This window comes from Cherax quadricarinatus, chromosome 30, assembly GCF_038502225.1.
Source record: "Cherax quadricarinatus isolate ZL_2023a chromosome 30, ASM3850222v1, whole genome shotgun sequence".
NCBI classification, from domain to species: Eukaryota; Metazoa; Arthropoda; class Malacostraca; order Decapoda; family Parastacidae; genus Cherax; species Cherax quadricarinatus.
In genome coordinates, this window is record NC_091321.1 from 2,374,806 (window position 1) to 2,388,503 (window position 13,698).

The 13,698-nt window shown below is 38.2% G+C and overlaps 1 protein-coding gene across 10 annotated transcripts in view; it reads left to right on the forward strand.

Moving 5' to 3' along the window:
* The window catches only part of Nf1 (neurofibromin 1), a 644,633-nt gene that overhangs the window by 293,170 nt on the left and 337,765 nt on the right, over positions 1 to 13,698 (forward strand). For all 10 annotated transcript variants that reach the window (XR_011392599.1, XM_053781766.2, XM_053781772.2 and 7 more), the window contains 3 exons: positions 5,111 to 5,225; positions 5,482 to 5,649; positions 6,206 to 6,328. Coding sequence is in view for 9 of the 10 variants with exons in the window: in XM_053781766.2 (XP_053637741.1) it covers positions 5,111 to 5,225; positions 5,482 to 5,649; positions 6,206 to 6,328 (406 nt within the window). In the remaining variant the exon portion in view is untranslated. The remainder of the gene's footprint in view (positions 1 to 5,110; positions 5,226 to 5,481; positions 5,650 to 6,205; positions 6,329 to 13,698) is intronic.

Genomic DNA, 13,698 nt, shown 5'->3' on the forward strand with positions numbered 1-13,698 from the left:
TTGGAGTGGGCTCTTTTACCCTGCAGTACATTATACAGCTGATTGTAAGGCATCATCAGTTGGTCTAGACCCCTTTTCAAAGCACTGCTTTTAGATTTGTCAGGGTCCTCTCCAGTGAAAAAGTCTGCTAGTTTAGCAGCAACATGGAACTGCTCACGTAACTGCTGCAGTGTTAACTGTTTTTCTTCAGGTTCTCTTCATCTTCTGTTATCTCCCTCCCTTGTATCTGTGCATCGAGCTCTGCCAACATTTCCACTGGACTCCTGTCTTCATCATTTTCATCTTCTGAGAGCTCATTCACATCTTCAGTCATATCTTCAAAACCATCACCTGGTTATCTCCTTGCCAGCTGAACAATTTTCTGAACCTGACTCTCAAGCAAGAAAAAAAGTGAAAGAATTAACTACAGAAGGCCATAACTTTCCCCAGCCTGCATTTAATGTTGACTGGGGCACTTCATTCCATGCACTTCTAGCATAGCTGATGGCATCTGCAATGTTAAATTTATTCCAGAAGCTTGGTACTGCCAGATTGGAGTCAAGAGTCCATTGATGCAACTAGTTTTTTCATAACTTTTTTTGTGTAGTTACACTTGAATGACTTAATAACTCCCCGATCCATTGGTTGCATTAGAGATGTTGTATTTGGAGGTAAAAATACAACTTTTACATGTGGGGGTGTGGGGTTACATCCAGCAAAACTCGTGGATGAGTATGGGAATTATCAAGAATGAAGAGAGCCTTGAATGCAAGGTTCTTGCTGTGCAGGTAAAACTTGATTTCAGGAATAAAGTGATGCTTAAACCAGTCAGTAAATACTTCCTGTCATCCATGCTGACTGGTTTGACCTCCAAATTACTGGTAAGGTGTTATTATTTACACTTTTCAGAGCATGAGGATTCTTAGAGCAGTAAATAACCATGGGCTTACACTTGAAATCACCTGCCACATTACTGCAAAGGAGCAAGGTGAAGCAATCCTTTGCTGTCTTGAAGCCCGATGCACTTTTCTCTTGCTGACTGATATAAGTTTGTGTTGGCATTTTTTCCAAAAAACACTTGTCTCATCAGCATTAAACACTTGATGATGGGGGTGGTGTGAGTGGCTTAGGGAGGCGGGGGATGGCGATAGGTCTCCCCCCGTTGATACAATGGTGTAACCCACTAACCCACAGACCATCCCACCTGGTGGGCGACTGCGTGCTCAAAATTTTTTCCCCCTCATGCAACCATGTTAAACTAATTTTACGAAGTGTTAAACAAAAATGCCGCAATTCTTCTAACGTGTTATAACAAAAACATGTAAGACAAAATCATGTTAAATGACTGTCTGCTGCATATAAAAAGTAGAAGTAATAATAAATAGTAATATTATTATTATTATTATTATTATAATCAAAGAAAGCAATAGAGAGTAATAATAGAGATTTTGTCGTGATTAAAAACGGTTAAGACTATGAGGTAGAGTGGTGATTGAGTGCAAAAGTAAAGTATACAAGTATCAATAGTAATATGAGGGTACAAGAATTTAAGGAACAAATTTTTATGACAGTGTATAACAGTTACAGAGTGGTTCATAACACTATTCGTGGATGGTGGGTATAAACTGCACCTTACTCTGAGTCAGTTAAACCAACTTCACTAAGGAATTTCTTTAGTTTGTATTCCATAGACATGAAGTACCTCTTCCCAGTGGGCTCTTTCCTAGCTGCGATTTTACCATCCCTCACAAAGCACTGATGGATTTTTTTATTGTGCCGTAATTCTTAGATGATAAAGGTTTTGCCTTGTTTTGGTAAGGCACTCATTATCATATATTCCTTGGATTTCATAGATATGGATGTTTTTAACAGGTTATTTCTTTCCAAGCTAGTGTTGAATTTTAATAGCACTGTTTTTCCCCCTGCTTGGTAGCCCATCAGTTTGCAGTCTTTTACTTCATCACTACATATGTTTAGGTGAAGGTGGCCCTTGATAAGCTGTAGGGTGGTCTCCATGCATGTCTCTTGGGTGACTGTAGGTGAGTGATGGTGGCTATTTACTACAACAGTGTCAGATAGCTGTTGTTGGTCTAGTCTTGGAAGTTGTTGATGACATCAGCGAGTTGGAGATCCACTCGTGATCTTTCTTGTATGAGATTGGAATTTAGGTTTGTGACTTGCTCCTGAAGGCTCAGTTTCAGTGTGGCTGTTGTTTTGTTGGTCTGTTGCATGAATTTTGCCATCCAGGGTTGTGATTCTGTCAAGGAATTGATTGTTGGAGGTCTTTAGTTGTTGTACTTCCTGGGTGAGTATGCCATTTGTTGTTCTTAATTCCTGCATTTCTCGAGTTAATGTGGTGATTTTGATGTATTTAGCCATCTCTGGGTCTTGCAGCTCTAGTTTGTTGAATCCATGAAAGGAGGTCTCCTCTTTGCTTGGGGTGGTGGCCACGTTTGTTGATGTTTGGCGAGTGTTGTGCAGGCAGTAGTGGGTGGTGTGGGTTGTGTCCTTGTTTGCTGGGAGGAGGAGACCCTGTACTGGCTCCCATCACCTGTGTTGTGATTTGATCAAATCAAAACAAACTAGGTATAGCAAATACTCGATTTGACAGATTTCAGAAATACGGGGCAAAATCCACAGTGGACAAAGCCATTGGTTACAGAATTGTGGATTATTGTTACTACCATGGCAAAACAGTCCTATCTCTGTCAGCCACAATTGCCAATACCAGCCATTCATTTCCTATTAGTTCATTAACTCGAGGGTTTTCTGTGCTGTATTTTCACCTGCCCTGTGTGGGAATACAATTTGAGATGTTTTTTGATGTTCCTTCTTTTTCTCTAACACTTGTTGCAAAACTTTCACAAAGGCTTCCAAGTGTGTATTTGTGTAAATGGTTGACTTACATTATACAGTAGGGCCCCGCTTTATGGTGTTTTGCTTTATGGTGTTCCGCTAATACGGTCATTTCAAATTATGACCAAAACTCGCTATACGGCTCCCCCCACCTGACTTTCTAATATGGTCACCGTGCCTCACCCTGTTTGTTTACATTCTCTGTGAGATCAGTAAGCACTAAGTCTCTCCATTTTGTCTGCAGACTCCAAAATTTCAAGTGTTTTTAAAAGTTATTTCGTATTTTATATATACTCTGATAATTATATTTGTGTATACCTGTACCTAAATAAACTTACATACTGTGCTGGCATGCAGGTACACATTAAAATCAGTAAGAGTGTCTTATGTCTCCAGACGTCATATTAGTAGTGATAATAATCACAAAATTTCATTTAAATGTTGTATATTACGTTAATATACACATTTTCATTAATCCATCTATGATATTTTTTCAAAATTATATAATAAACACGATGCATAACAAATAATTATGATAAATACACCCCACAGTAGAATAAATAAACTTAAATATGAGATGTGGTAGGCAGACGCCTTGCACAAGTGACGCCTTATTAGAAATGATAATAATAATAATCACCGAGTCTCGTTAAATGTCTTATATTATGTTAATATACACATTTTCATTAATCCATCCATGATATTTTTTCAAAATTATATAACAAACATGATACATAACATATAAAGATGATAAATACACCTCACAACAGAATAAATAAACATAAATATGAGATGTGGTAGCCAGATAACTTGTACAAGTGACGGCAAGAATAACATTTTCTCTAGCCCAACATAAGAGAAAATGTGTTACTGGGGATTACTGTAGAAAATTATTCCTTTCATATGTATGTAAGTTTATTCAGGTATACACAAATACAGTTACATAGATTATCATACATAACAGCATATGTGTAGAGAACCTAGGATAACCCAAAAAAGTCAGAGTGACTTATTTCCATTGCCTTCACTCAGAGCGTCATTTCTTCTAAAAATGATATTAAATGAGAACGGGAGTGTTGTTCTTTATTTATTCTACCGTATCAATGTAGAGACAACTTGTACACAATGTAACTTGTGCACAAACCAGACGTGTACACTTTGTTTACAAAACTTGCGTTTCCTTGGTTTGTTTACATAACTCTGCGCCTGTCCTCCTTCATGTACTCTCTCTCTCTCTCTCTCTCTCTCTCTCTCTCTCTCTCATTTATTCGTTTTATCTCATTTACTTACTCCTGACCCTACATTAAGACTACAAATATTTTAAGGTAAGTAATGAGTGAACTGTATATACATTTTATCGCTCTGGGATGCTTAAACATCATAGAATAATATGTGTGGGTGGAATGGCCTGGTATGGTAGCCTGGCTGACTACCATACATACCACACTTGATTTCTTACAATAAATACTGCTCATCTCACCCTAGATTAAGACTACAAATATTTTAAGGTAAGTAATGAGTAAACTGTATATGCATTTTATCGCTCTGGGATGCTTAAATGTAATAGAATATTATGTGGCCTGGTATGGTAGCCCGACTGACTACCATACATACCACACTTGATTTCTTACAATAAATACTACTTGTCTCACCCTAGATTAAGACTACAAATATTTTAAGGTAAGTAATGAGTAAACTGTATATGCATTTTATCGATCTGGGATGCTTAAATGTAATAGAATATTATGTGGTCTGGTATGGTAGCCCGGCTGACTACCATACATACCACACTTGATTTCTTACAATAAATACTACTTGTCTCACCCTAGATTAAGACTATAAATATTTTAAGGTAAGTAATGAGTGTACTATGTGTGTATTGTACTTTTTTATTGTTTTTTGATGCCTAGTTCTATTGCTAACTTAATATATGTTAGTGTAAACTTGTTATCTAGTATTTGTATGCATTTATAAGTGGAAAAAAAGGGTGTTCCACTTTACGGTGATTTCCGCTTTACGGCGGTAGGCTGGAACCTAACCTGCCGTATAAGTGGGGCCCTAATGTACATAATGTGTTTTGTTGTAGTTGATAACTCCCCCTCCTATATTTTATTGCAGTTGACAACAATTCCTACTATGGCTTGTTGCAGATGACATCTACTCCATGAATTTTAATTTGAAACATATGGAATTTAATAGAAAGAAATGTCTCATCCTTACCGGATAATTTTTATAATACATATTTTACTTATCTGGTTCTTGTTTATCCTAATAGGAGAATACCTCTCAAGTAGTCGAGACCACAAAGCTGTCGGGAGAAGGCCTTTTGATAAAATGGCAACGTTATTGGCGTACTTGGGACCACCAGAGCACAAACCCATTGATTCTCAGTAAGCTACACTTACTCTTATTATTGTGTAATTTTTTTTAATTATTACTTGTCATTCTCAGCACTTTTAATTTTGGGACTTCTGACAGTGAAGGTGTTAACTGGTTTATGTGAAAGCAAAGCAGCTGGTCTACCATAATTTTTGGTTAATGTGTGTATAATTGAGAGCACACACTGTTTTTCATAGAAGATGGACTAGAGTTATATTCTTTCTGAATCCAGCTACATTTATATTTTGACATTACTGAATATTGCAGGTGGAGCAGCATGGATATGACAAGCACAAAGTTTGAGGAAATCATGTCGAAGCATAATATGCACGAAAAGGACGAGTTCAAATCTATAAAAACGCTAAATATTTTTTACCAAGCAGGAACATCCAAAGCTGGCAACCCTGTGTTTTATTATATTGCCAGAAGATACAAGTGAGTAATAAGTATTTCATGATTTTTTCTTTTGTAGATAAAGTGCCTTTGCACTCACTAGTAATAATTACCAGCGTAAAGTTTAATAAGACTCATGTAATACTTGGGCATCTTTATTACCACAATATTTCTCCTCTGCAGCAGGTTTCTTTATTTAAATACAGAGATGACTTATACTGGAAACAGTGGAAGAAGCAAAGTGGTAATTTAAGTAACTTAGTCTTGAAGAGCTGATAGAAGATGCCCAGTCCCATGGGACTGAATACCTTCAATCAAGGTTAAAAGGACTGAACACCTTCAGTCAAGGCTAAGGGATTGACCACCTTAAAATTAACTCTGCACTTCTTCCACTGTCTCCAGTATGAAAATTGCCTTTATATTCAACTGAAGAAGCCACGTGCATGGGATAGATACCCAAGTGTTGCAAACATATCTTATTCATCAGCTTGTCGGTATTGTATACCATTTATTTAATGATGCCAGTAAAAAGATGATTGAAATAGTACTTAGTCACAGAGCTTGCTATATACAAATCAAAATATTGTACTTCTCACAGAATTGGTGAGACTAATGGGGACCTGCTAATATACCATGTGATCCTTACCCTAAAACCCATCTGTCGTAAACCCTTTGAGCTGGTGGTGGACTTCACCCACACATGTGCAGACAATAGATTCAGGTGAGTTTTTTATTGGTTTAGTTTGTGTATCTTGTCCCTTATTGAAGTCTGAAAGAACTGTAATCATAGTTGTGTTGAGACTAGGGCTGGGACAATAATGAAATTTTTGTGGATACTGATACTCAGTTTTATGCCTATACTGATAACATCAATATTAGCCTATACCCACCAATACTGATTCTGTCAAAATTAGCCAATACTGATATCATCAGAATTAGCCAATCCTGATACTGATATCAAAATTAGCCAATACTTACCGATAACAATACTCAGTTTTAGGCTGGTACCGATACCATCGGAGTTAGCCGATACTCAACTATACCAACACCGATACTTTGTTACATTCCTAGTTGAGATTCAAGTGATCATTTCTCTTACAGTGGAAACTCCACTCACGAGTTTAATCCTTTCCGTGACCCTGCTCGCATCTGGATTTGCTCGTTTGCAGAGTCAATTTTCCTCATTTAAATTAATTGAAATGCAATTAATCTGTTCCAGTGGAATTCTGTACTTCAATAATTTCCCTAATATTAACTGTAAGGCTTATTTATCAATCATAATTCATCTAATATGACATAATAAGCAATATAGATAACATAGAAACCTGATATATACTCTAGAATGAATAAAAGGTCATTCATGTAGTGGTATCGTCAGCTGACGAGAGTTTATCTGGAGACCGGACAAAATACTCCTTGAATAATTTCGCTAATATCATCTATACTGCTTATTTATCTATCAAAATTCATCTAATATGACATAGTAAGCAATATAGATAACATAGAAACCTGATATATACTCTAGAATGAATAAAAGGTCATTCATGTAGTGGTATCGTCAGCTGACGAGAGTTTATCTGGAGACCGGACAAAATACTCCTTGAATAATTTCGCTAATATCATCTATACTGCTTATGTATCTATCAAAATTCATCTAATATGATATAATAAACAATATAAATAACATAGAAACCTGATATATACTCTAATTGCCAGACATAATGAGGGCAAATTCCTAGGCCTATACCTCGACAACAACCTGAATTTCAGCACCCATATCCAACACATAACAAAAAAAGTATCCAAAACAGTTGGGATCCTCTCCAAGATATGATACTACGTGCCGCAAAATGCCCTTCTCACACTATACCATTCACTCATTTATCCATACCTCACCTATGCTGTTTGTGCTTGGGGATCAACTGCAGCAACACACCTAAAGCCAATAATAACTCGACAAAAAGCCGCAGTAAGAATAATCACTAAATCCCAACCCTGCAACACACCTCCCCACTCTTCATAGATCTAAACTTACTCCCTGTTCAGAACATCCACACTTACTACTGTGCAATCTACATATACAGGACCTTAAATTCCAATATTAACCTTGAACTCAAATGCTTTCTTGATAGTTGTGACAGGACCCACAGGCATAACACCAGACATAAACATCTCTACTACATTCCCCGTGTCCGACTAAACCTTTACAAAAATTCAATGTATGTCAAAGGCCCTAAAATCTGGAACACCCTACCTGAAAACTCTAGAACTGCAGACACATTCATCACCTTCAAAACCTCTTATCTCCCTGATACACCCCGTCAACTAACTACATGTAAACCACCTGGTGGTTCACACTTACACTCACCCACTCACCCATTTGACTATAAGCACAGAAATACGTATCTTAATCTTAAAATAATGATTCCTAACTAGTCATAAGTTTGCCTGTGATACTCCAATATAGAAACTATGTATTGTGCCAAAACAAAAGCATTCACATTGCTAAACTCACAAACTAGTATTTAGTCACTTAGTATTTAGTCAACTTACTCCACAATTTGTAATAATTTAGGGTTAAGAGTTAATCTAAGTTTGCCCGAAATGCCTAGCCATGCTAGGTGTTCTAGTGGCCCCCTCTGTAATTAGTATTTTATTACATGTAAACCACACAATAACCAAAATCTGTAAACCCCGCATTGTAATCCTTATAGAGAATAAACTTGCTGGAATGAATAAAATATGCCATTATGTAACAAGTGGAGGCGGCCACAACCGCTCCTGCTTTGTTGTGGCAAACACTGCCATCTAGTGACGACCTTTTGAAGCCATCTATTATTATAATTATTAATATATAGTACATTATTATTATACATATATTGATATATTATATTATATTATATTATTATTATTATATGTATTATTATTATTGTTATTATTATTACAATATAAATAATTTGTAATTTTTATTCACACAAAAAATAGAAGATTTACTGTTATGCTGTCTACTGCATTATTGTAATAATTGTATAAATAATGTCAACTCATTCACAACTGCATATTGGAATGGACAGTGATGTCATTTGTTTACTCTTAACAATGCCAAAGAATCAAACATTTCTTCTACTCTGAGCTCAGTTTCAAGGTACTTTTTGTTGTGAAAACAGTCAAAATCATATCTATTTCTGTAATATATCTTCCATTCTATCAAATGAGACCAAAAAAACAAGAATACAATCATAAAAACCATACGAAATTACCGCTAACAGGAAGCTAATTGTTGAGAAGTGAACTCCATTATTTATGGTCTGATTTCTTTCATTTTTGGTGTACGTTAAGAAACATCTTTCCATCATACATTGCCCAAGTTTCAATAAGATAGTCCAACTAACAAATGAGATCCAGTTCCCTAGATCAAGAGCAAGAGCCACTCACCAGCATCAAAGAACCTCCCTTGAGGCCTGCTTGCTTGTAGAAATTTCGCTCTCGTATGGAAGCAAAAAATTGACTGATCGACTGCTCATATTTGGAAAAACTCGCACGTGGATGCGCTCACAAGTAGAGGTCCCACTGTATAAGTTTTTTTTTTTTTTAACACGTTGGCTGTCTCCCACCAAGGCAGGGTGACCAAAAAGAAAGAAACACCTCAAAAAGAAAATATTTTCATCATCATTCATCACTTTCACCTCATACATAATCACTGTCTTAGCAGAGGCGCTCAGATACGACAGTTCAGAAGTCCCTCCAAACTGCCAATATCTCAAACCCCTTCCCATTTCCAGGACTTAAGTCTGGTTAACTGGTTTACCTGAATCCCTTCACAAAATATTGCCCTTCTCACAGTCCAACAGCTTGTCCCGTCCCAAAAACCATTCATCTCCATTCACCCCTATCTAACACGCTCACGCATGCTTGCTAGAAATCCAAGCCACTTCCCCACAAAACATCCTTTACCGCCTCCCTCCAATGTTTTCGAGGACAACCCCTACCCCAAAACACCTCAACAACCCCTCTTCAGCCCTCTTGACTAATACTTCTAGTAACTCTACACCTCCTAATTTCCACACTCCAAATTCTCTGCTTAATATCTACATCACACATTGCCCTTAGACAGGACATCTCCACTGCCTCCAGCCACCTCCTTGCTGCAGCATTTGCAACATAAGTTTCACACCCATATAAGAGTGTTGGTACCACTATACTTTCGTATACATGTATTCCCTTCTTTGCCTCTGTGGATAACGTTTTTTGTCTCCACAGATACCTCAATGCACCACTCACCTTTTTTCCTTCATCAGTTCTATGGTTAACCTCATCCTTCATAAACCCATCAGCTGACAAGTCAACTCCCAAATATCTGAAAACATTTACTTCTTCCATACTCCCTCTCTCCAATGTGATATCCAATTTTTCTTTATCTAAATCATTTGATACCCTCATCACATTACTCTTATCTGTGTTCACTGTCAACTTTCTACCTTTACACACACTCCCAAACTTGTCCACTAACCTTTGCAACTTTTCTTTAGAATCTCCCATAGCATAGTATCATCAGAAAAAGTAACTGTGTCAACTCCCATTTTGTAAAGTTATTCCCTTATAATTTTTAGTCTCTTTTGTCCCCTTTCCCTTTATATAAAAGAACTATACATGCTCTCTGCCAATCCCTACGTACCTTCCCCTCTTTTATACATTTATTAAACATACATAAATACCAACCACCTAGGTAGTAGGTTGGTAGACAGCAACCGCCCAGGGAGGTACTACCGTCCCACCAGGTGAGTGTAAAACGAGAGCCTGTAATTGTTTTACATGATGGTAGGATTGCTGGTGTCCATTTTTCTGTCTCATAAACATGCAAGGTTTCAGGTGCATCTTGCTACTTCTACTTACACTTAGGTCACACTACACATACATGTACAAGCATATGTATACACACCCCGCTGGATTTTCTTCTCTTTTCTTACTAATTCTTGTTCTTGTTTATTTCCTCTTACCTCCATGGGGAAGTGGAACAGAATTCTTCCTCCGTAAGCCATGCGTGTTGTAAGAGGCGACTAAAATGCCAGGACCAAGGGTCTACTAACCCCTTCTCCTGTATATATTACTAAATGTAAAGGGAGAAACTTTCATTTTTTCTTTTGGGCCGCCCCGCCTCGGTGGGATGCAGCCGGTGTGTTGAAAGAAAGAAGAAATACCAACCATTCTAACGCTATATATCCCCTTGCTTTTAACCCTTTCAGGGTTGGCAGTCTCCCTCCCAAACCTGTTCTCAGGTCGGAAAAATTTCGAAAAAAAAAAATTATTTTTTCATATGAAAAGTTTTTTTTCTAAACATTATAGGCTAAACAAAAAATTTTTACCATCAATACTTACCGAGAGATGGAGGTGTGAAGTTGACAAAGTTATTCTATTGTGTTCCATCCTCTTTTCATGTCCAAACCACTTTAACAACCCTTCCTCAGCCCTCTCAATAATATTTTTTGTAATCCCACACCTCCTCCTAATTTCAAAACTACGAATTCTCTGCATTATATTCACACCGCACATTGCCCTGAGACATGACATCTCCACTGCCTCCAGCCTTTTTCTTGTTGCAGTATTCACCACCCATGCTTCACTCCCACACAAGAGTGTTGGTGAAACTGTACTCTCAAAAATTCCCCTCTTTGCTTCCATGAACAAAGTTCTTTGTCTCTTCAGGCTCCTAAGTGCACCGCTCACCTTTTTCCCTTCATCAATTCTATGATTCACCTCATCCTACATAGACCCATCTGCTGACACGCCCACTCCTAAATATGTATCTGAATGCATTCACCTCCTCCATACTCTCTCTCCCTCCAATAAGATAAGCTGTGAGCAGTATATTTAGGCCTAGATATGATAGAATGCGTCTATCTCTGCACCAAATTCACCTTAAACCATCAAATAATAGAGCCTACAAGATTGAAGAATACGCTGGACCTCATCTTTACTAACAATGATGATATGATACAAAATGTCATCATATCAAATACAACATATTCAGATCACAATATAATAGGGGTCCAGACATGTATGTGGGGAGCCCCAGATCGACAAAATATGATCAGTCACGAGGAAACCTTCTCCAAATTCAATTTCAATAACAAAAACATGAGGTGGGACCAAGTCCTAAATGATATAAACTGGGAAAATAGACTAAGCAACACAGATCCTACCCTATGTCTAGAACACATTAACTCTGTGGCACTTGAGGTATGCTCAAGGCATATTCCCTTAAGGACAAGAAGGAGAAGATGTAAACTAGAAAGAGAAAAGCGCTCCCTATATAGACGAAGGCAAAGAATAGCAGTGTGGCTACAAGACGCTAATATATCTGCAATACGTAGGGAGACACTAGTCAGAGATATAGCACACATCGAACTAAAGCTAAAGGAATCCTACAGGAGTCCTGAAACACGAGAGGAACTAAAAGTCATATATGAAATTGAAAGAAACCCAAATTATTTCTTTTCTTATGCCACATCAAGTCTAGAATAACATCCATTATTGGGCCCCTACTTAAACGGGATGGGTCCTACACAGATGACAGCAAGGAAATGAGTTAGCTACTCAAGTCCCAGTATGACTTGGTTTTTAGCGAGCCACTAACCAGACTGAGAGTCGAAGACTAAATTAATTTTTTATGAGAGAGACAGAATTTGGTAGACACATCTATCTGATATTATCCTGACTCCAAATGACTTCAAAAAGGCGATAAATGACATGCCCATGCACTCTGCCCCAGGCCCAGTCTCATGGAACTCAGTGTTCATCAAGAACTGCAAGAAGCCCCTATCACGTGCTTTTAACATCCTGTGGAGACAGAGCACGGACACTGGGGTCATCCCACAGTTACTACAAACAACAGACATAACCCCACTCCACAAAGGGGGCAGTAAAGCAATAGCAAAGAACTACAGACCTATAGCTCTAAAGTCCCATATTATAAAAATCTTTGAAAGGGTTCTAAGAAGCAAGATCACCACCCATCTAGATACCCATCAGTTACACAACCCAGGGCAGCATGGGTTTAGAACAGGTCGCTCCTGTCTGTCCCAAGTACTGGACCACTACGATAAGGTCCTGGATTTTCTGGAAAACAAACAGAATGCAGATGTAATATACACAGACTTTGGGCTTCAGAAATGGGCTTCAGAAAACAATATGAAGTTCAGTGATGATAAATTCCAATTATGTACTCTGATATAGAAAACATGAGGAAATTAAAATTTCATTAGAGTTTAAAACAAATTCCAACCACACAATAGAGCGAAGAACTAATGTCAAAGACCTGGGGGTGATCATGTCAGAGGATCTCGCCTTCAAGGACCATAACATTATATCAATTGCATGACAGGATGGATAATGAGAACCTTCTAAACCAGGGATGCCAAGCCCATGATGACACTCCTCAGGTCACTTGTTCTGTCTAGGCTGGAGTATTGCTGCACACTAACAGCACCTTTCAAGGCAGGTGAAATTGCTGACTTAGAATATGTACAGAATCTTCACGGCACTCATATACCTTTGATATACCTTTTAAGTGTTTCGAGAGTTTATCTACTCTCTGAGCCCTGCCATGGGCCAGGCTTATCTCATAGCTGCGATAAACCACCTCAATTACTGGGAGCGCTTGAAGTTCCTAAATCTATACTCCCTAGAATGCAAGAGGGAGAGATACATGATTATATACACCTGGAAAATCCTAGAGGGACTAGTACCTAACTTGCACACAAAAATCACTCCCTACAAAAACAAAAGACTCAGCAGACGGTGCAACGTCCTCCATTGAAAAGCAGAGGTGCCACTAGTACGATAAGAGACAACACAATAAGTGTCAGGGGCCCAAGACTGTTCAACTGCCTCCCAGCATACATCAGGGGGATTACCAATAGACCCCTGGCTGTCTTCAAGCAGGAACTGGACAGACACCTAAAGTCGCTACCTGACCAGCCGGGTTGTAGTTTGTATGTTGGATTATGTGCGGCCAGCAGTAACAGCGTGGTTGATCCGACTGTGATCCACCGTGAGACCTGGTCACAGACCGGGCTGTGGGGGCGTTGAACC